The 23,013-nt window shown below is 43.9% G+C and overlaps 1 protein-coding gene across 1 annotated transcript in view; it reads right to left on the bottom strand.

Annotated features, from left to right (window-relative positions):
- Nucleotides 1-23,013, bottom strand: part of ACO2 (aconitase 2) — a 23,485-nt gene continuing 472 nt past the window's right edge. The window contains exons 2-18 of the mRNA XM_068940935.1: nt 16,930-17,072; nt 15,537-15,795; nt 13,036-13,128; nt 10,924-11,082; nt 10,364-10,514; nt 8,940-9,044; nt 8,501-8,592; nt 8,107-8,212; nt 6,661-6,818; nt 5,471-5,544; nt 4,675-4,786; nt 3,825-3,947; nt 3,474-3,629; nt 2,331-2,522; nt 1,388-1,520; nt 947-1,068; nt 1-500 (exon numbers count right to left, since the gene is read on the bottom strand). Of these exons, the coding sequence (XP_068797036.1) occupies nt 363-500; nt 947-1,068; nt 1,388-1,520; nt 2,331-2,522; nt 3,474-3,629; nt 3,825-3,947; nt 4,675-4,786; nt 5,471-5,544; nt 6,661-6,818; nt 8,107-8,212; nt 8,501-8,592; nt 8,940-9,044; nt 10,364-10,514; nt 10,924-11,082; nt 13,036-13,128; nt 15,537-15,795; nt 16,930-17,072 (2,316 nt within the window). The 3' untranslated portion in view covers nt 1-362. The remainder of the gene's footprint in view (nt 501-946; nt 1,069-1,387; nt 1,521-2,330; nt 2,523-3,473; nt 3,630-3,824; nt 3,948-4,674; nt 4,787-5,470; nt 5,545-6,660; nt 6,819-8,106; nt 8,213-8,500; nt 8,593-8,939; nt 9,045-10,363; nt 10,515-10,923; nt 11,083-13,035; nt 13,129-15,536; nt 15,796-16,929; nt 17,073-23,013) is intronic.

The following is a 23,013-nucleotide window of genomic DNA, read 5'->3' on the forward strand; positions in this document are numbered from 1 at the left end:
GATGGTCACAGTCTTTATTTTCATTTTAAGTCTTTAGCCATCAGTAGAGTGAATGGGTAGAAAACAACCAACTGAGCAGACAAACCCACCTTAGCTGGTCATTTCCAAATATAAATAACTGTGTGACAACTGAAATTGAGCCAAAATAGAAAAAGGGAGCTGTGGAATTTAAAAGACAAAAGTAAGCCTAGCTGTACTCCCTTTTCATAGTGTCAGTGAAGAGGAAGTACCATAACAAAAAGGAAGCTATGGTTACATTTGATCAGACATTTATTCCAACAGTAGGCATGGAATTGCACTTTCATGAAGATGCCAAAGCTGAATTAAGTCCAGTGCACTGCAGGCATTGTGTGCACTTAGCTTCATTTCTGCTGCAGCTCCTTCATTCTGTTCAGGGCACTGCCAGCTTGAAACCACTCTATCTGTGACTCGTTGAAGGTGTGGTTCAACATGATTGTTTCTTGGCTCCCATTGGGATGCTTGATGATGCATTTCAGAGGCTAAGGAAAGAAGACAGTTTTTATTTTCCCCATTCTCTTTCAGGGAGCAACTTAACCAAAGCTTCTCACAGGAAAATCCCTACACTTCTAAAGGGCTTGCAAATGGAAGATTTTAGCCCAAGGAGGTCTTAACGTATGAGTGTGGTTGCAGTTGGTTCTAGAGAGCACTACTCACGCTTAAGGCAGCAAGCCCAGGAATTCCGACTATCCCCACAGGGCGCCTTCTCACAACAGCTCTGAATGATGCGATCTGACACTGACCTGCTCTCTAGCCCGCTGGACCACTGGTGCAAAGTGTCTAGGGCCAGCTGGCAGGCCACGCTGCCCATCAGTGACTGCTGCTTCAGGCCCCTAGCACCAACCGCTCCACTCTACGTTTTCCCTCTACAATCAGTGGCACATCTCTGCCCCGCCAAGTGCGCTGGGCAAGGCATGCAGACAGGTACCTTTCCAGGTGCAAAGTCCGCCAGCCCCACAATGCTTAGCTTGTCCACAGGATGAATCTTGTTGTAGTCTGCCGGATCAGCAAAAGTGAGAGGCAGTAGACCTTGCTTCTTCAGATTGGTTTCTGCAGAGAATAAACCACAAAGCTTGCGTTCAGCAGCCTCATAACATGCTACAGGGGATCAAGAGTATCTTCTGGATGTTCAGTGCTTCTCAGAGTAGTATTCCAACAATAATTACTGTTTGTGTAGCAAAATCAGTGTCTGCCCCACTTGTGGCATCTCTAACTAGATATGTAACAAGATTCCTGACAAGAGGGACCATGGGATCTATCAGCAGATACAGTTTTCTCAAGTCCCACAGTTCAACACCTATGCGAAACATGTCTTCCACCCAAGCCAAGTGCATCCTGTTTATACACCTCATGGGAAAGTGTGACTCACCATGGATCCTGGCAAAGCTCTTGGTGATGATGACCCTGCCCCCCAAGTGACGTGGCTCCAATGCTGCGTGCTCTCTGCTTGATCCTTCACCGTAGTTTTCATCCCCAATAACTGCCCATTTGACACCCATTTTCTGTGACAAAAGGAACGGATTTAGACTTGCGCAGCTCAATTACTCAAGTTAGGCATTAACAACAAATATGCACCCACGCATTTAATTTCAGTGCTACGCTGATGACACTGCTGAGGAAGTTTCTCCCAGAAGGTGCTCTTTGATTCTGATAAAGGACAGAAATAAAGGAATTACACGCTTCAGAGCAGCTAGGCATTGCCATCCTCGGCTAACGAGGGCTGAAGAGGATGGCCTGTGGGATCTAGATTCCTTCTGAGGTCTTGTGGCAGGGCAGCATTCGTGCAAGCCGTCATCCCTGCTCTACTTCTGGAATCAGTACTGATAGCTGTAACTTCTGTCTACTGGAAGAAAAAAATCTTGGACCAGTGTCAAGCTACGCAGAGGGTGAAAGGATATTTCCTGAGGTTTAAAGCCAAGTTTTAAAAATGAATAGGATTAGATTAGATTTTTCTTAAACATCAGACTAGCCACAGGTAAAACAAACTCCAGGAGGTGAGAGACTCGGCCACAGCTTGATGACACCGATACCTTGTAAAGGCATGCAGCGCCAAGAGGAGTTTTCCCCCTTTGGTCCCTTGGTCTTTCTGGCCCTCTCTGGGTCACAAGACCTTCCTACCTCTTCTCAACAGTGAGTAAGAGGAGAATCTGCTACAGGAACTGCCATCAGAGTTAAGTCCCAAGAAAAAGCCTCAACACTGAGTTAACAGCTGCTGTTAATTGAGAACAATAAGGTGACATGCTCTGCCTTGGCACAGACTGCACAAAATGTAAACACTCTTTTAGAAGAGATGTGTCAAGAGAAAGTCTCACCTTGTAGTAACGGGCTGTGTCTGGGACCGGCCCAAACTCCTGGGTTAACGCATTCCTCACAGAGTTGGCTTTGCCATTTTCAACATTGATAGCACCAATGAGCAGGTTGTTGGAGATGTTGTCCAGATGGCCCCGGAATTTGAGCCAGGGTCCAGCTGCGGAGATATGGTCAGTGGTGCATTTCCCTTTTACCTAAAGGGTAGCAGAAGAGATGAGTGTCTCAGGAAGAACCAGCAACTTGACCCTTCCTCAGCACTTTTTATTCTGAAGGATCTCTATATCCCTTTTTAAAAGCACAGACCCAAGACTATTGTATCTGTTACAGAATCAAGGCAGCTCTAAGGCAGAACGTAAAAGTTGTTCTATATGTTTGAGGAAGGAAGAGGAACATCCCTACTCTACGTCCTTACTCTGTAAGGTAGGGTTTCGACAAAGGAGCTTGGCCATGATACCTCCTGCTATGTCCTTACTTCCCTTAGCAGCAGGTTCTTCAAGCACAAAAAAACAACCAAGTCCTTCATGTTACAGCTCAGCTTCCCTGGTGGGGGAGTTCAGCGCCCATCACTATATTAATTGAAGTTTTCATTCTGTTAACTTGTCAGGGACAGCGAAGGGAAACCCATGTCTCCATTAAGAGATTGAAATGTAACGTTTAACTATTATGAACGAACTTTTATTTCTGTAAAATGGAAAACGCCACAAATACTGATGGATAAGAAGTTCCTAAAGACCTCATTTTAGGCAAAATGCATCTCACAACAGTCAGATGTTAGAGACACCTTTCTGCCGTAGGTCATAACTGGGACAAATTCTGCAGACTGTATAGTATGTGTGGGATCATTTTACATGGTATGGGATCATATTGTATGCTAAAACAAACTTCATTTTTCATGATACTAGCTAGCCACTAGTCCAAAGCAGAAATGTCTCTTAGTTATAAATAGGAAAAAGTATCAGAAGGAAACATCGACATATGCGAAGTGGACTCTCATCTCCTGTCCATAACAACGCAGGGCTGGGAGGGACTAGGGGAGGAAATAGCAGACAGTTCAAGGCTTATCCAAAGCTTCTAGCAAATTATGTGCAAATCCCTGTTCACGCACTCCTATCATAGCTGGTGATTCCCACCCCTTTGCTCCTGACCTTGATGAGGATCAGCATGTCTTCTAGATCCTTGCCATCCCACTTATCGAAGGGCTCAAGAAGCTGGAGGCGCTGACTGGTGGGGCTCACATCCACATGCTGCCCGCTGCCATCCTTGGGAGGGTACTGATAGGTGTCCTGGCCTGGGTCAAACTCCTTTCAAGAAAAGAAAGGTCATCAGCCTCAGCCATCCCCAACAGCACATATTGAGAACAAGCCAATACAGGCAGCTGCACCAACTCTAGCTTTAACATTTACGGAGGAGGTTAGAGGACAAAAATTCCCATAACACATATACAACACTTCCTGTGACACACCTTCCCTCCCTCCATCCCCAGACTGAGCAGTTACCAGCTTAGGCAGCTCATCTGCATCAGGTGCTTCTAGTTTAAACTTATTCCCATCTGCTCCTGTGAGGTAATCTGTCTCAGGGTTAAATTTTAGAGTGCCAGCAATAGACAGGGCTGTGACAATCTGAAAGAAAAAAAAAAAAAAATTAAAGACATATTCTCTTTCCGCTCATCGCTGGATTTGAAAGTCCTGTACCTGTAGTCTCAAAGCCAGCAGTCAGAGGGCTCCCAAAGCTACACATGGGAGTTCCTGACTGAATAGGTTGCCCTGCAGTCTCAAGCAGAGCAGTCTGAATTTAACAGAGCAGTCAGACTATGGGTGAGAAGCTGCAGGATCCACTAAGGTGTTTCTTTAGCTGATCTCAATCCTTACAATCAAATTCTGGACTGTGCTGCAGTAAGGACTTCAGGCATAGATGCCTCTTCCCTGAAGTGTTCAGTTAACCATATTTTCCTCTTCTGTAGATGCAGAGCTAAGACGATCTTTTTTGGCAAGTGCTTGACTTAGTAGAGCTGCACCCAAGTGCCATTTTAGCCAAGGGAATACACCTCTCAAGCCACACCTGATCAAACCCAGGTACTTCTATATGTGCTGCCTCCAATAACGCGCAGATACTCCTGTCAGCTTTATAGACGTCAACACAAGTGGTCAGCGGGACAAGCCAGCTTTGTGCTGCTGTGAGTAGATAGTTACCTGCACCTCAGTTATCTCAACAAGCCAAGCAGTTCAGTGGACCTGCTGACCTTTCTCCTCGCCCTCCATCGCTTACACTGGGCCCCTTCTGAAGGCAGCGGACTAGCTCTCAGGACACCCTGAAATATTCCATAGCCCCCCTCTGGCTGCGTCTTACCTCCGGGGAGGTCACGAACGCATGCGTCTCTGGGTTAGCATCATTGCGGCCTGTGAAATTCCGGTTGTAGGATGTAACTATTGTGTTTTTCTCTCCTTTCTTGATGTCCTTCCTATAAAAGGAAGGAACGTCAAATCCAAAGGTACCATTGCTTCTAGATGTTTCTCATAAAATTCACAGGCTTGGTTTTGGTAGTGATCAGTATCTTTTGGAAACAGATGAGTGCACAGATAGGTTTTCCTCTCTTGAGTACAGACTTCAAGGTGCAAAACCAAGCCAGACACTGATTCTTGGAGCAGTTTCCACAGCTCAAACTGTGCACAGTTGAGCTGTCTAAACAATACTCAACTAAATAGATGCCTTTAGACGCACCGTTAGAAACGGTTAACCCAAGTAAGAATATGTCTCCCATCCTTTTTAGCGCTGGCATTTTCCTCCTTGCCACTCAAATGACTGAATCCAGATCAAATTGCTCTTCCCACTCTAAAAGGCCCATACAAACTCCAGTCCATCCTCTCAGACATAACTAGTCCCTCTCTCCCCGTTTTCGCCTATCAGAAGCCTGCAGATGTGGCCACCCCTTGAACGTATTCCCTGCGGTTCCATTCATCTGAGTTTGTCTGCACTCTTCCATTTCTCCCTCTTCCAGGGCGTGTCAGACAGGTATGGCCGATGGCTATTCACTCATGCATTTTTAACTCCCGCTGTGTGATATTTGCAATCATATTTGGCTACAGAGAATGCTTTAGGAGCTAAAAGATACAAAGCTAGGGAAAGGTCCATTATTCCACTTTACCTGTCCCACTGGCCAATGCATGGCCCACAAGCGTTGGCAAGAACCAGCCCTCCAACATCTCGCAGGATTTGTGCCTGGAGCAGAAGAAGAATTTCGTTACTAGTAGAAAGTCCAGAACCAGTTTCTGGGGTTGCTCTTTCAGGGAAAGAGGACACTTCTCTAGCATCAAGGCACATCAGCCTGAAAACATCCCCTTCCTTGCTTCACTTGCAAGTTTTCAGTCACTTATAAATATGGGGGGCTTAATCTCAGTTAGGCTGTACAGCAACACTGGGGAAGCGCACAGGAAGACTTGCTGTGACGTTTCCATTCTCCTACCTATTTTAAAACGAGCAATCCAGCTACTCACAGATATTTAACTGAAAGGAAACAGCTATTCTGATTAATTTTCTACACATTTCCTGTCACTGTAAGGAGCGTTTCAGTGAGTTCAGGCAAGCATGCGCCATTTCATTTAGCAAAAGATTCAGTCAGGAGGGCAGCTGCTGGGGAAAAGTATAAGTATGGACAGATAAGCAAAAGGCCGACTTGCTGGAGGAGGTTTTAAGCATTGGCTGGATATACCTGCATGTACAGGCTCATATAGTTGGTCCCCAAGCTATGACAGCAGCAGTGCCAGTGGGGTTGGGCATTTAGTAAACATTAGAACTAATCAAAATATTATTTCCCGCTCCTCATAGAAAAGGGGAAACAATTATTCCTCTATGGAAACACTCAAGCACTTTAATCAAGCATGAGTTTTGCCGTAAGTTTAGCTTTACATAGGAGCTATTTCCTACAGACTTAGGGCTTGCTTGCATCCCAAACTGTTCTCGAGAGAGAAAACTGGACTGTAGGTAGGCTTTAGCATGCAGCCAGCCTTGGCCATCCACAGAATTCCAGGATCAAGAAGTGTCCATTACTTGGTGCACACTGTCATCTCCTCAGGGCTCCAGTTCCTGATAACCGTCTCAACTCCGTCCAGTTCCAATCCCCTTATTACAAGCCCAGATAGTAAAGACATCAGGTCAAAGCACTGTCAAGGTGCTTAATGACACAAGGCTGATTACTACATCAGTTCTCATTCCTCTAGCAGTTGGCAAGAAGATGGAGCTTAAGTGTTTCCAGTAGTTGCCTCCAGACTCCTGAGTACCGTTTGGAAAAGAATTTAACATTTACTAGCTGGAAGGGTAAAGAGCAGTTGTACTCACATAACCGTCTCTTTCAATGGTAGCACGGATCTGTTCTGAGCCTGGGGTGATTGTGAACTTAGATTTGCACTTCAATCCATGCGCAAGTGCCTGCTTTGCCACTGCTGCAGAGCGTCCCATGTCCTCATAGCTGGAGTTAGTGCAGCTGCCAATCAAGCCTGTGGTGTTTGATAGAGATAGAGTGGTTACTACAGACCCAGTTACAGGATGCTCCTCCCAGACCCATTTCTCAGCAGAAAAAAAAAAAAAAAAGAGACAATCACCATTCCTGCTGACAAGGAGTCTGGAATAGTTTCAGGTACTATCGCTGCCAAGCCTCCCAGCAAGATACTGCAGTCGCAAACAATTCCTTGTTAGACTTTGGATATTGTATAGTCAGACCATACTACCTGATCATTAGTCTGGTTACTGTGGTATGAGATCAGTTTCTTCTACTTACACTCCGGTTAGACAAATATTAGTGCAGAGGGGCATCCTTCCAGAAGGATAGAAAATGCTTCAAATCAAGATGGAAAGAAATGATGAAAACAAGAGATGAGTGCCCCAATGAATAACCTGCCTCACTATTCTAATTGAATTTTAAATTAATTCCTAGCCCTCTCAATTTATGCCTTTCTTTGCGAACCAAAGAGCCCTTTGGTAATTTTTTTCCTTCAAAATAATTTACCCACCCAGTTAGCTCACCTCAGTTATCTTTTTGGCTAGATTCCAATGTACTGTTGAGTTCTGCTCTAAGCATTCTGTAGTCCTTGGATAAAGCCTCCTTTGTTACAGCATGAAGAACAACACGAGGACATACTGTACTGTCCTGACAGCACTCTGGTGCTAACCAGTGAAGAATAAATTCCCTCGTCTGCTGCCTTTCATGTTATTTGTAACACTAGTGAATAAAAAGTTTCCCACCTAAAAAGAGGCCTTTACAATGTCTGCATTCTTTTCATGCCAACAGTGAGCAAATTTAGAGAAGCAAGGCGACAGGTTACCATCCCAGGAGTGAGCGTACAAGTATTCGAGCCTGCTCTTTAGGACAGCAAATATTACTTTATTACATCCTCAGAGCTCAACGGCCAACTGCTGGGATGACTGACAGTCATGCTTCTGACAGATTTTTGTTAAAGCCCGTTAAAGAGCACGGGCACCGCCAGAGGACCTGATAACATTCCTGTCAACCCAAACAGTTTTCAAGAAGAAAAAAAAACTGGCAGCCCCTTTAGATTCAAATCCTTCCAACCATCCCAGATCTCATCCTCCACACCTGGCCCAGAAGAGAACACTCTTCCCAGGAAGATCATGCGACTACGAAGAGACCACACTACGGAAAAGTCAAAGGACATACAGCACTACTTAAAGGGTTGTAGCCTAGGCTATGTGACCAACCACTTATCCTAAGACAGCAACGTTTATTCAGCAAGGATGAACGCAGAGGAAAGGGCAAATACTACCCACCAACTCTGATATCAACCGGCCAGCCCTCCTTCTCTGCCACAGCACCAATATCTGATACAGGGTGCGCCAGGTCTGGTGTGAAAGGTCCGTTAATATGTGGTTTCAGCTTTAAGAAACAATGACAGTCAGAAATTAGGGTAGCCAAGAAAAAGAAAAAAAAAAAACACAGCAGCAAATCAACTCCTTTCATAATTCTATCTGGAAGCTGTTTAAATAGGATTCTCCTACATGAACACCTGAGCAGCAGCTGTCACTGGAGCAGACCTGAGCGTCTGCTACATGTTCTAGCACAGCCAGGGGAGTTGCCTCAAACTCCTAGCCTGGCCCTCCCTCACTCACACAAAGTAGAGTCATGTCAAAGCATCCTAAATGGTGAGCAGAAAGCAAGCCTTACCTCACTGAGGTTGATTTCTATCACCTGGTCATACTGACAACCAGAATCTGGTACCAAGTGTTGCTGGAATTCATCTGCCAGCGCAGCTATCTCTGGAATAAGAAAGAAGGGAGATCTGAAAAGTGCAGGAAACGTAAGGGAAAAGAAAAAGTTTGGGAAGGCTGAATGTGGGGTCCACCAGCTAATTCCCCAGGCACTTCACCATTCAAGGTCAGAAGTCGCATCAAACACCAATGCAGGATGCTGCTGCTCCCAGAGTATGCATACACTTGAATCCACACTTCAACTCAGACCACAGGAGTTGAACATAGAACTAAGCTCTTCTATTCCCCAAAGGGTAAGCAGGTATATAGTCTCTACACTACTTTCCCACTTGATACTACCACCATAGAAAAAGCAGAGCAACCAATCTTGCCATATTTGCCCTAAATCCTCTTACCAGCTCGCCCAGTCTTGCCCAAGTATTTTTTCATCCGTGCGTTGTAGGGGAAGACCGATGTGGTAGCTCCAATTTCAGCCCCCATGTTACAGATTGTTGCCATTCCTAGAGAAACCGGGGGGGGGGGGAGGAGAAGAGACCAAAGGGTCAATGAGGAAGTCCAAATTGCATCCAATTCTTCAGAAGTCACGGAAAAGACAGTAAGGCCAGGAGAGATCAAGGGCATTAGGGACAGAAACCCTGTTCCACAGCAGATAGGACACACTGACTACCGAATGGCTGGCTCAGTCCCTGACATTTCCGATCCATACAGTACCTGTGATCAGACTTTCGACAAGGAAGGAGTTCAGAGCTACAGTTGTTTTTGAAGATACTGGAAGAGGTGACAGGGAACACAGCTGTCTGCAGTGAGCACCAAGCATACTTCTTGCAGTGAGGTGTCCTGCCCCTCCCTAACATCTTATTTATCTTACTGGAAGAGCCAGAACGCATACATCTTTCTCAGTGAGGAAGCCAATACGTTGAGTAAGAAGCTCCCGTTGACTGAACACAGTAGAACACCATTTACTTCCAGCACTGGGATCAGCCATGCCTTTCAAGGATACAGCAATGAAGCTGTAAGAGCTGCTCTTTCATGTTGAAGGGAGCTAGAAGCAGACACCACAGGCCAACTCCCTCTGATTTGAGAGAATAAAAATCCTACGTTGCCACATTGCTCTCTGTAACCAAGTATTCCAAGTTGTGGCCAAGCCATGCTAACAGAGAGCGGAAGCCTAGCCTGAAGGCTACACTTCAAGCCAAAGGAAGAGGTGCTTCTCATAATTTGGTCCTAATTAGCATCATTACAGACATGTTTGCAATTTCTGTTTGTTTTGAATTCAGCATCCAAGACCCAGAATTAGCTAGTGTGAGACTCAAAGTTACATACTGCTGCTTTCTGCTCTCCCCTTTGCCCTGCTTTTCTGAAAAGCTTTTTCTATAGCAGTGGTCACACATGTACACCCTTTGGCCTGTTTTTCTCCCCTATCCATGACCTGTTTTAGACTATAAAGGATGATATTTTCATTTTGATCTCTGACATCTCTACCATGCCAGAACACCTCCATCCTTACTCTTATCCTGATGGATCATCTTATAGGACTCTTTGTAATAAACCATTCAGTGTTCCCAAATTCGCAGAAAGATTTAATGGAGAGAGTCCACTTCTTCTCTGGGAAGGAGTGCAGTCTTGCTGCACCACTCTCACCTCTCCAATCCTTCAGAGGACTAGATTCCCAGTTTCCAGTACAGCAGCCACACGCAGCCAGGCTAAGGGGGAACATTTAACAACTCCTGCCCGATTCCCCTCCCAGTCTCCGCAGACAACTCAACGTCCACGTCCAACAACAACTCACTCCAGATAAGATTCCTATTGCCTTACTTACCAGTGCAAGAGATTGAATCCACCCCAGGCCCGTGGTATTCGATGATGGCGCCTGTTCCACCCTTCACGGTAAGGATGCCGGCCACTTTCAGAATCACATCTTTAGGAGAACTCCAGCCTGAAAGCTTGCCAGTCAGTTTTACACCAATAACCTGAGTAACATTAACAGTAGAAAAAGTATACCAAAACCGTTTCCTCCAGCAGTCAAAACAACGTGCAGCTGTACAGAGCCCCTTCTTCCTCAGAATTTAGATGGTCACAATGCCAAGAGAAAGGAAATCCTGATGTATCAGAGCACACGTACAGGGCCTGGAATCTCTTACAGAGCCAATGAAAGGGAAATCACTCATCTACCACTCTCAGTCCCCGAATACACACGGTCAGGAGTAGAAACTCAGAGCTGCCAATGAATCACAGGTCAGCTGCTTGAGCCACTGTGTGATTACAAACAAGATTAATGGCATATAGTGCCTTATATATGCACAGTGCCTGGAAAGCAATGTTTCTTCATGTCTCGTATCTCGCCCTCCACATAAGGATTAGTATTCCTTTTACTCCTACCTTTGGGCATTTGAGCTCCCAAGGGATTCCTGCCATGACATCTACTGCATCAGCTCCACCCACTCCAATGCAGATTCCTCCCAAACCACCTCCATTGGGGGTGTGTGAATCTGTGCCGATCAGCATAACCCCAGGGTAGGAGTAGTTCTCCAGAATGATCTGAAAATAAAAGTGGATTGTTTGCTTGCTTGTTTGTTGCAGAAGGAGGGGGAAGACAGCAGGAAAGACGACAAGAACAAGAATTTAGATCAGTTACAGATTTCAGTAGCAAGAAAGTCATTTAATTTGTTTTGGATTGTCAGCTCACTTCCACTTCATTGAAACTTGTTTTAGAGGACATAGTGACAGAACCAGCTACCAAGCTTTAACCCAAGATCCTTGTTCATGCCAGGATAGTAAGAATACTTTAAAAAAGGCTTTAAAAAAAATCTCCCTTCTTTCACTGGAAGGCTCATTCCTTCCAGTTTAGGCTTTTGCTAACATGCCAACCTTTGTTAGGGCTCAAGAGAGTCTGTTCCTACTCTCTAAACCCTTGAACTACTGCTGAGCAAGCCAGCTTGCCTGTCTAACACTCACAAGACCTTTTGTAGACCTTCAGACTCTCATAGCAGAAGAACACTGACAGGCCCCTCCAATCCATGCCGCCAACCAAAACCTAATCACAAAGAAGAATGCCCTTGCAAATACACTAAGAGGCTGCCCTCCCCTTATTGCTGCTACTGGTTCCACGCAAGACTGTTCGAATATTAGCAAAACCACAACACAGTCCTCTTCTGATGAATTACGAGTTTTCTATGGGAGCAACACAGTAGAGCTAATGAACTCTTTACTATATATGTGCCATACAAACATTAAGGATAGCCTTCCTGGGAAGCATGGAACTCACAGCCATGTGTGTTACAGGATGCCTTGGAGAGAATTAAAGTAGCTCTTTATTGAAGAAGCTAAGATTTTGCCACTGATAGTTCAAGCTTTACTTGCTTATAGCTCACATTAATGTATATGTGCAAGAGAGGTTACTTTCAAGCCCTCGCTTTGCCAGAGCTGGATTCTGAAACCACACAACATGGCCAATTTTCTCCAGCCAGAAAAAATTCCTCCCAAGGCAGCTAGTAACCACGGCATGGAGCTATGTTGCCATGTGACAAGTCTTATGAGTAGTTTCAGAGCAGAAATGCACCTGAGCGGTTCCAACAACCTTCTAGAGTGTTCACCTGCTGTATTTCCTTTCTTAGTCACGTCAAAAGTTAAAGTAACATTAGTAACTCGCTTAGTCGCTAAGAAAAGATGGCAGAGAGCTCTTGATTGCACCCGGCCCCAAGTTTCCTGCTAACAAGCTGTTTAAGAGTCATCCGTTCTCCTCTCCACTCCTTTTGCTTTGTATTGTACTTTAATTTTTCCTGCCTGCAATTCAGAGGAACAATGGAAAACATCTACCAGACCCACAAAGCAAATCAGCCAAGAGCAAGTGAGAGAAATCTTGCCAGAGATGTTGGATTTACAAAGTAAAAGGGATGGGTTATCTTAAGACAGTCGCATTCTCCTGAGGTGCAACTGAAGAGAATCTCAGACCTGAAAACTGTTTTGTGTTTTATTCAATTCAGATACCAACTAGCTATATGTTGCCATTCTTGGATACTAAAGTAGTGCTGCTCTGTCTGGTGTCCTCATCCACATTCCTGTTTTTTATGGAGCCAAATGCATACAAAATAACCTTAAAAAAGTATGTTTCCAAAGCTGCTTTCCTCACCACAAAAAGCAATCCATATTAGCCCCTATGCAGCCAGTTTCATGGTATCACCTTACTGTCCAAATCACACAAAGCCAAGCTAGCCCACAAATAGTTAAAACATTGCAAAGTTCTGTGATTCACATGGCCTGGTGTTGGCACTAACTAATCATGCATTAAGTTACAGTTTGACCAAAATAACCTTTAAGAAAAAACACTGTTGTCAACATAGCTGAGAGAGAGCAAGGAACAAACCTCACTCAACTCAAGGAAAGCAAATACTTTCCCTAAACAGGTGAAATTCCCTGAGGGCTTGCACCCTCTCTTCATCCCAAGGTAAAGAGCTATTTGGTGTTCAAAGATTGCAAGTGCACACACTTTACCTGGTGAATGATTCCTGACCCAGGTTTCCAGAATCCCACTCCGTATTTGGCACCAGCCGTTGCCAGAAAGTTGTACACCTCCTGGTTTATGTCCTATTCACACAGGAAAAGGCACAGCATTAGTAATACATTTTCTTCTTCCATAAATCAAAAGCTCATTCAAACACATTCCCTTGCTCCCAAGCCTGTCCACAGTTTGTTCCACAGTTTTGCAGCAGCTAGAGGGAGATGCACATCACTGCTTTAAAACCAGAAGGGATCAAGACTGAAGAACACAGCATTAAGAATGATCTGCCCATTTCTTGTATTCCCTTTTTTTTTTTTTTAAATCTGTTTTCCTCTCTTTTTCTGACCTCTCCTTCCCTCATTTCCAGCTGTTCCTTTTACCGTACATGTGCTTTGCAGACATTTCAAAGCTCTTAAACATTTCTGCTTTATTTTTTTACAGATGAAGAAATATAACTGGAAGTTAAGAGAGCTGCTTGCTGCCAGGGGAGTGTGTGGTAGAATGAGAAATGGCACCCAAGTCATACAATGCTACCTTTTGTGCCGTACTACCACCGTTCATGGTGGAGGTCACACCGTGAAAATTGCCTGCAAGAATAACCACGGCTGCCAAGGGAGTATGACAGTATTATGTCCTGATAATTCTTGGCAGAGGAGTGGCAGAGTAGATAAGGTAAGCACTAGGAGGAGACGCTTTCTTAAAGACTATGTTCTCATGCAGCTACGCTTCAGAATAAAGGAGAAAGGGGGAAAACTGGAGATAATGAAAGAATTGTCTCAGCACACAACATTTGCTGAAGTTTCCCATGAGGCAGCAGCAGTTCTTTAAGCCTCGTTTTCCACTGGGAGTCAGGTCACTTCACTCTGTTTGTGCATCTCTCTCCTAGTAAAGCATGCTGATGTGCCAGGAGCGGATCCAAGCCACCCTCTGGCCTGCCAGCATTCATTGTGTGCCAACTGGCAGCATCAGAAGCAGAACGCAGTCAGAAGGCGGCAGGACCTTTACTTGCTGTGCTCAAGAGCGGACAGCAAAGGAGGCCCTCTGCTCAGGGCTGCAGCAGAAAACAATTGCACTATAGAGAACAAATGCAGGGGGAGGGGGGAAGACAAGGGGTGAGGGGAAGAAAAGGAACACTTATTTAAGAGGGTCCCAGATTCTTCATCTCCTGCACAACTTGGGCCTGGGACAAACAATGGGGCAAGAACTCCTCAAATTCAATCAAGTAGCATAAGCTGCTTTACATCGCCCTGAAAGGCGGAAGCCAGAGGCCGTTACTTCAACACCAGGAGTTTCTGGGAATACATACGGATTCAAAACTTAAGATGCAGCTGAGGGCCCCCCACCCTGTACTTAGAACGGATCTGTCTCTTTTGACATCAAGGTGCAAGGCACGGTTCCTCCTGGCCTTGACAGTGGATGCCTTATCCGAAGAGCTGTATTGGGAATTAAGTAACATTATCCAACACGTTCTTCTACAACCTCAGTGTTAGGGGAGAGAAGGGCTTTAACAGATCCCACTCTATTTTCTACTAAAACTGCTTAATCTTGAAATCTCATAAAGGAAAGCTGCTCTTCAAGTTCTTGAAATCCCTTCAGGTATTGTCTTGTTCTCTCTAAAAATCATGAAACAATAACCTTTCCCTTGGATAAGAGTCTTGATACAGTTCAGAAAGCTGTGTCCACCAAGAGTAACGAGGCTTTCCCCACCTCCCCCCATGCTGACAGGATGTTCTTCCCTAGCAGATTTATTGTGGTATGTGGGACAGAGGTGAACGTGTCTACATTTGACAGAAACCCCTAAGGAGGGATAAAGCAGTTAAACAGTAAAGGGAAAATTAAAAAAAAAAAACAAAAAACAAAACCCAAAAAAGGCAGTGAACCAGAAGCTGATCAAACAGCACGTTGGAATTCTAAAATAAAACCCATCATCCTCCATGCCTGGATACATATTTACACCCACACTCACTAACTCTGAAAACTGCACGTGCTCCAGCTAATGTTCTTCAGCTAATCATTTGCAAGAAGTTTGTGACGCTAAAGTATCATTCGCCTCCCTTCACAAGATACACCAGTGTGATGCAGACACATGTTCAGGAAGTTTTTCCACACTGCAGCCTAAAGAGCATAATGCTCTAGAGTAGTCTGGCTTCCTTTTTTTGCTCTTTGAATTATTTTTCCTCTTCCCTCAGGCAAAACATCCTCTCGCTCCCGAAAACACCCATGACCTGGGCTTCCATCATTAGCAGATTAGGACCAGCTCTTCCTACAGCCATGGTCTTCTAAGCCATGTGATGGATGAATCTCAGCTGAAAAATTTCCAGGGACCTGCTTACTCTGTTTCTCTGCTGCATCTGACCTATCTACAGAGCTGACCATCACAGACAATCTGCTATCAATTCTGATTCATGGCTGTCCTCTGGAAAACACAAAACTTCTTCTCTAGGCTGGCTAAAGGCTTCCAAACAAACAGAACTTAAGTCTTTGCAATAGTGACCTTGGCTCTTCGAAGATCCTTTTCACCACCTAACTGGGCTTCAATGAGGTGATCACAGTGGATGGTGGAAGGCACAGCCACTTTTGGCAGCCCGCTGCTGATGAACTGTAGCATTGCCATCTGAGCAGTGGCATCCTGCATGGCCACGCGGTCTGGCCGTAAGCGCAAATAGGTCTTGCCTCGCTCAATCTCCTGTTTTTCTGGGTCATCCAGGTGTCCATATACAATCTTCTCAGACAAGGTCAGGGGACGGTCAAGCCTGGGGAAAATAATTTAAATATTTCCATCTTGTGTATTTCAACCTTTGCCCTTTAAAGTACCTAACAGAACAAAGATACTCCCCACTTCCCTATACCACTCAGACTGCTAAGACACCTTAACACGCAGACACCTGCACACTCTTCTTACAGCACTGGCAGCTAGCTAAAACAGCACAGGGACTGTCTAGACAGCTCAAAAGGATATGGATTGATGTCATGTTATAATCTTCCTATACAGTAAAAGCAGCTTCCACTGTGCTCATTTCTTGAGATCATAAATCAGGAAAGCAGATGGGGAGATGAGACAGAGGTCACCCCATTCACAAATACGAGATCCCACAGCAGGGACAACTAAGGACAAGCAAGGACAACTAAGCAAAGCGTCCTGCTGATAGACTTTGCGTCCTGCAGGCTCCTGACTAGCAGTCCCAGTTGAGGAGCCTGTTTGTCAGCAGTGAGATCCTCTGGGAAGTAACCAAGTAGATACAATGATCCGAAATGAGAGCTACCTCATTTAACAAAGGACAAAAGGCCAAAGGACATGTCTTTCACACCACTGCCAAGGTAAGTGGAGCAAGAATGACAACTAAGCAGACACATAAGCCTTTATCAGCAGATTAAGGTCACTATGTTTACATGCACTATGAATTCCTAGCCCTCCTTTCCATGCCCAACACCTACAGCGGAGCACAGGAGAACATTCACTGTGGTTAAGGTAACAAAGTGCAAAGGAGCATTAGCCCATAACGACCGCTACCCACACACTGCTTCCCCAACAAGGAGTAAGGGCCTGTATAAAGGCTCCTGAAACAGAGCATTAAACAAGGAGGACAGAGTCCTTTCTAGCATGTTACAGCGTCACAGAGCCTCCTCTGCATGTCACAGTGCTTCCCTGCAACCTTCTGTTCTCCCCACAGTGCCCCACTACTCCTCGGAGACTCTAACAACTGATGTTAACATTTGCAACTGCCATTGCCCAAAGCTGCTCTCCCCAGTAGATAGTCCCTATGCCAGGGCTCCATGAGACAGATACATAGATAGACAGACAGACATACACACGCTTTTTTTTTTTCTTCTTCCTGCACTGTAGAGCTAAATTCTGCACAACGGACTCCTCCCACCTCCAGTCTTACCTCTTTCGGACAATGTTGATGTTCTTCTCCAACTTTTCATAATTTATGTATTCATTAGGCTCAAAGTGGCTCATGGCCACCTTGGCCCGCTGGCACAGGACAGGAGCAACATGGTAGCGCCGCACCCCACTATTCAAGGCATGCTGCAAAGAAGAGAGTATTAGGAGAGAGGAGAGTAAAGGAGACGCTGCAGAGTTACTTCCTATAACAAATACCAATAAAACATGGGTTTTTCAATTGCTCTTCCTGGGACTTTACAAGTTCAGGAATAAAAAAATTTCCAAAGGTTTTTAAAGATACCCAGCGAACATTTGATCACACAATACTGCGGACTATGTTAAACAGTGAGACATCAGATTACTCAGAACTGGTATTATTTACCAAATTATTTTACATTTCCATTTGTAACACCAGACGCCTCAGGTTTTCAGTGAGAAATTTGCTTTCATGCAATACTCAATATTCAGCACCAGCTGAATTAAAAAAAAAAAAAAAACACAGCTTGCTATACTTCTGACATATTACAGTTGTAGGGGAGAAGAACCTATGTGGTTTCCAAAGCAAGATAACCCTAGGTTTGTGTTCACTCACTGGTAGGGAGTTTATGTTGAAGGTGAGACAGAAAACACAATATGAGGCTGAGTAGGTGCCCTTCTGCTTCCCCACCACATACCAAGTTTACTGTGTTTCTACAGTGACTTCCACGTACATGCGTGGTCTATGTCGTAACATAGAGCAGGAGAGAGGCAAGTCATGCAACAAACGCATTATCTTCACCAAGCAGGCTGTGCAGATCCGTGTACTAGTTCTCCTCCTTCTCGCAAAGGCATCCTCACCTCATCCCTATTGTTTAGGGCCAGGACAGCCTTGCACTTGCCTCTCCAGTGAGATAACAGAAGGAGAAATGACATATACTGCTGGTCTGAGCAAAAAAAGTCCCAATTTCCCTTGGCAGACTCCATAGTGAAATAATTCACCAGACCATGGGAGAAGGGCAAGCCATGGCAGAGCAGCTTTGCAGAACTTGACCTAGAAGGAACAGGTCAGTTCCCAGGGTGAAAAGGCTCTCATGCAGCTTTGAAAAATAAGTCAAAGGGCAGCCTCCATAAAAATGCCCAAGAATTTGGCACATGCATTTCTTAAATCCTTTGAAAGTCTCAGTCATCAGTGCTAGAAGTCTGGAAACAGACTGAAGACAAGAATTCAGAGTGCTTCCTCTTCCAGGATTATATTTTAATTTTAATTCTGCTTCTCCCCCCCCCCCCCCGCCCCCCATTCCTCCTCCACATTAGCATTACAAGGTTTGGTTAAGTACAGGTTACTAAATACAGCAGTGTTTTTCTGAATATCCCTTTTATATGCCAGAGGATTGTATCCATGTCCATTTTATTTCCATCAGCAAATATTTTTTGTATAGAACTGAATCACAGTACTAACCACTCTTTTCACTTTATCAACAACATGAATCAAATTGTTAAATCTACGCAATCATTTTTAATTTTCTGCTGTGAATATTTCCTCCCCAGTTTTCTTGTTACCAGCATTTAAAAATATTGCCTAAAATGATCAGGATCAATGAGATATGGTCAACAATTAATTTCTGAATCTCTTTTTTATTGTCCTTTTGATAACATTTAATAACATCTGCACAACACAAAGGCCAGGAAATCTAGGAGAGATCATAATAGCAAGCACACTTGCAATAAGAGTTATTCAGGTTTCTGTGGGAGCAATACAGATCTACAGTATTTTAGCGGTTGCACATTTTTATTTAAAAAATCTGAAGTAAGGGAAAATGATGGTACAAGAAAGAACACTGTTCTTCCAAAGGTGCAGATGAGGGTCTGTCATCAAATTTCACTGTGCTGAACCTACGTTTAAGTTTCAGAACACATCACGATCAGAGGTGAGACCTTCCATTCTCCTGCTGGCCAAAAAAAAAAAAAAAGAGAGAGAGAGAGAGAAATAACAAAAAAAAAGCTTGGATTCTCATTGTTTAAAGTGCATAAGCTGCTCTTCATCTAGCTAGGTAACTTTTGGGGGTGGAGGGAGGTGATTTAAAGTTAACATCTAACCAGCACAATTAATGCTGTGGGCCACGTTGTCGCTAACACAAGACAGCCAACATCTTGTGAAAGCCTCCAAGTGCTGGAATGGCTGGAAAAACAATAAGGAATTTCACTAGTGTTCATGGGAAAATAATCTTTCCCCAGTTGCAGACCAGGAAAGGTATTTTGTTTTAACAAAGTAATTCCTTCTTTCTTCCATAAACTAACCATGTAATACAATTAATTATTGGAGTTCCTCCACATCACCCAGTAAATTGAAAGCTACATTTCACGATAATTCAGTGTATAGAAGAATAGATCTTCAAATTAAAATAATGGTAGAGTCTTCAGGGCACTCTAGTCTAGCGCAGGATCAGAGTTGACTATGATCAAAACCCGAAGCAGGGCCCTCCAAATATCTTAAGGAGAGGTGCAAAAAACACTTTTCAGATATAATTCGGGTAAAACCTTTTCAGTTTGAACAAGCAAGTCCACATATCTTCTTCCTTCAGGAAATGATTGGATAAAATTTCGTATTAATTAGAATTCTGGTACAAATACTCAGATGGCAACCACAGAAGCAGCAATCCCAAGTAGCTGACTCCTGCTTGAGCCCTGCCACAACTTCAGGCTACCAGAAGCGGAAAGAGAGAAATGAGCATGTTTGAGGTGAACAATTCCATCTGGGTATGTAGAAGGGCTATAGAAATCTGGAGACCAGAAGGTCTGTTTCCATGAAGACCAGTAAGACTGAGGAAAAATAATTTTCTAGGCCAGTCACTTCTACAAGTCAAGAGAATGACTTTTCTCTACAGGAGATTTTAAAAGGCACCTCTTAAAACTGACATCTTCATTTTACTGGGATCTAAATCTAACCCTGTATCTCTTTTTCTGGGACTTACTTGACTCAATATAGGTGTTCTTATGTTGGAGCCCAACGAGCCTAAGGATCCATCTCTAACAACAAGTAATAGCATACTTTCAGGGAAAGAGTACAAAAACATACTTTAACTGGAGAGCTATACATACCTGTCTCAATCTAATCGGCAGTGTAGAGAAGCTGAATCTATCCAGATCCTTGTTTAAGGGGCCACTGACAGATCCGCCCTCCATAAACCTTTGCTTTAAACTATTCAGTATCTTGAAGCAGGAAGCTCCATGATTTTTTATTGTATGAAACAGTGGTCTCATCTGTGCACTTCATAAATAGTAAAGAATACTCTGTGCAATTAGGCAGTGGATCTGGTTTTACACACCTCCACATCATATCCACTTCAGCTGGCACTGCCTGGTTGGAAAGTCTAATCTCTCCTCAAAGAATCTACAATATATCACTGATTAAGCTTGTCTGATTCTCTGCGCCTGTGCTGTTTCTACTGTATCCTCAGAAATGGGGTGGCAGAACTAGAAGATTAAGGGAAACCCACAAGTCTAGCAGTTTCCAGCTTCATTCCCTCTCATTCCTCCCTGAAATACTAGAGTGCTTGCTAGTGAGTAGTGGAATGTACTTTGGGACCAAACAGTGGCTGAGGGAAGGAGGTGGTCAATAATCTACACATTTTCCTTTTTATTCAGGAACTGCTAAGAGGCCCCCAGCAAACAGAGAATAGCCAGCCAATCTCTGACAAGATTACTGATTAAATAAATACGAAGCACCAAGATGATGCCAGTCTGGAACAACTCTGAAAGTGTCTCTGCACAAACCATTAAGAGTTTTGGACTGACCACCCAGCAGATAGCTGCCAAGTGATCTCCTCTCATCTGGTATCTCATCTGTTATCTGTCCTAATACCAGAGCGTCTTTCTTCAGATCTCAGTAAAAGAAACCACACTAAGTATTGGAGGGCTTCTTAGTCCCTCAGTATTTTGGTAGGTGAAAAATTTCCTTGTAAGATATGAAAAGGCCAGCCTGTTAAACAGATCTTATTTTTGAAATCCCCTTAAGGAAGCGAGCTTTTAAAATCCATACAGATACGAGCTGATCTCTAAAAGCTAGCTACCTTGCATTTAGCTCATTACAGTGAACAGTCCAGATGTAAGTCAGGTCTAAATTTCAGAAACTGACATTTTGACACACTGCACCACATAGGGTAGATAAGTCCAGTAAGCAAAAGCTTGTGTTCAGAAGAGTAGCAACTGTGCTGCATACGCTTCTATCCAAGAAATCAGTCCTAGAAATTCCAGCTGAAACGCAAAATACCATCTTTCCTCATCCTCCTTGATTTATGAACTCCAGCCCCATTTCCAACATTCAGCATGATTCAGCCTAAAAAAAGCAGTATGGTAGAATCAAAATGTAAATGCAGTCTAGTTTTCCAGACCCACCTCCAAAGAGCAACTAAAAATAGTATTCTGAAGATCAGTTTAATTCGAGCCAACATTGCTTTTTGCCAGCATATACAAATCTCACTATACACAACTTCAGTACTTACAAGATCTTCAGAACCCTACTTTTTAGAACTTTACAGTACTGCTCTTTCAGTCACTTGTCAGCCAACAGGGCTCAAGAAACGGGATGCTACTAAAAGCATGTTTTAAGATAGGCGTGAAACAAAGATCTTGACCCTTTGAGGCTATCAGAAGAGCCAACATACTTCAAATAGGATAATTAGCCTGAACCAGGCTAATACCAATTTATTTCTCTCAGAGGTAAGCTTCCTATGCAGTTCCAATTCTAAAACTATTTGGGGGCAGGAGATGAGCAGACCTAGTGTCAATAATATGTGCCATGCTGGCACTACTACAGTGACTGGTAAGATGATTCATATATTCATTAAATCTCTAGGCTGCTACACACTAGCAAAACAAAACACTTCATTTGCTTCCTAAAGAGATCAGCTAGAAGCATGTTCGATTACTTTAACAGTTATTGACTTAATCTTTCATAGGAAAAAAAAAAAAAAAGTGTAGCTTTCTCTTGACAATAGAAGATAGCCTCCCAGAAAACCAAAGTGCATATATTCACTGTGCTGGCATGGCCTTTATTTTACATTATACAATATTCATTTTAGCAAATGATTGCATGTACTCATGTGACGGCACATTACAAAACAAGAACCAATCCATTACCCTAATAAAAGATTTATTAAAACCGTCGTTTTATGACTAGTCCTTTAGAAGCACTAAATCAGTAAATTATTTGCTCAAAGCACAAATTAACAACCATTCAGCAATTAACACTGAATGTACTGACTTCATCAAAAGAGGACTAATCTATAATTTGTACTTAAAAATAAAAGCGACACTTTTATTTTATATTGCTTCATTACTTGAGAGGTAGGTGTTTTAGAAGAATTGAGCGTCACAAAACTTTTTCAAAATACTAGAAGCAAAGTTCTTACTTCAGCTCCCTAAGAAAAGGGAACGTGTTCGTCAAGGTCACAAGTGGCAAACTGAGAAGTTAAATTGCCTGACTTCATCACATGCTTTAATTAAGGGGGCACAGCCTTCCTTATCTCTATTCACAGACCTAAAAAAGAAAAATGCAGTCTGATATTTACCCTCTTGGCTTTAAAAGGGTGTGAAATCTTTGTCACTGAGTACCCGCACATCAAACACAATAATGCCTCGGGTAAGAGAATCCCTGGGGCGAGCTCACGTTACAAACGGATGCGATTTTTAGAGGTCATTATGGACTAGACCCCGAGAATTACTACCAATTCTGGTCCAACCCGCTAAAGAAAAGGCAGCTTGCATGTCGGCCAAGGCTGGCTTTTTTCACGGTCTCCATAGGTCCCTTTCCCTATGAGTAGACCAGGTTTCCTTTCCACCCGGGGGCCCCCGCTAACGTTAAAATTAGCCATTTTGAAACCAAGTTGCCAAGAGACGGGAAGCATTCACGCTCGTACAGACACGAATCACCTCGGGCTGTTGCTGCAGGCCGATAAGGGGGAGAAAGGGAACCGACACAACGGCGAGATAAAAAGCACGCTCGCGGGAAAGGCCTTTTTATTTCACCGTTACTCCAGCGGCTCGCACTGCGGGCCCGCGGCCTCAGCGAAGGAGGGGGCCGCCCGCGGCCGGGCCGGGCGCGCTG

Source organism: Struthio camelus, chromosome 1, assembly GCF_040807025.1.
Source record: "Struthio camelus isolate bStrCam1 chromosome 1, bStrCam1.hap1, whole genome shotgun sequence".
NCBI lineage: Eukaryota > Metazoa > Chordata > Aves > Struthioniformes > Struthionidae > Struthio > Struthio camelus.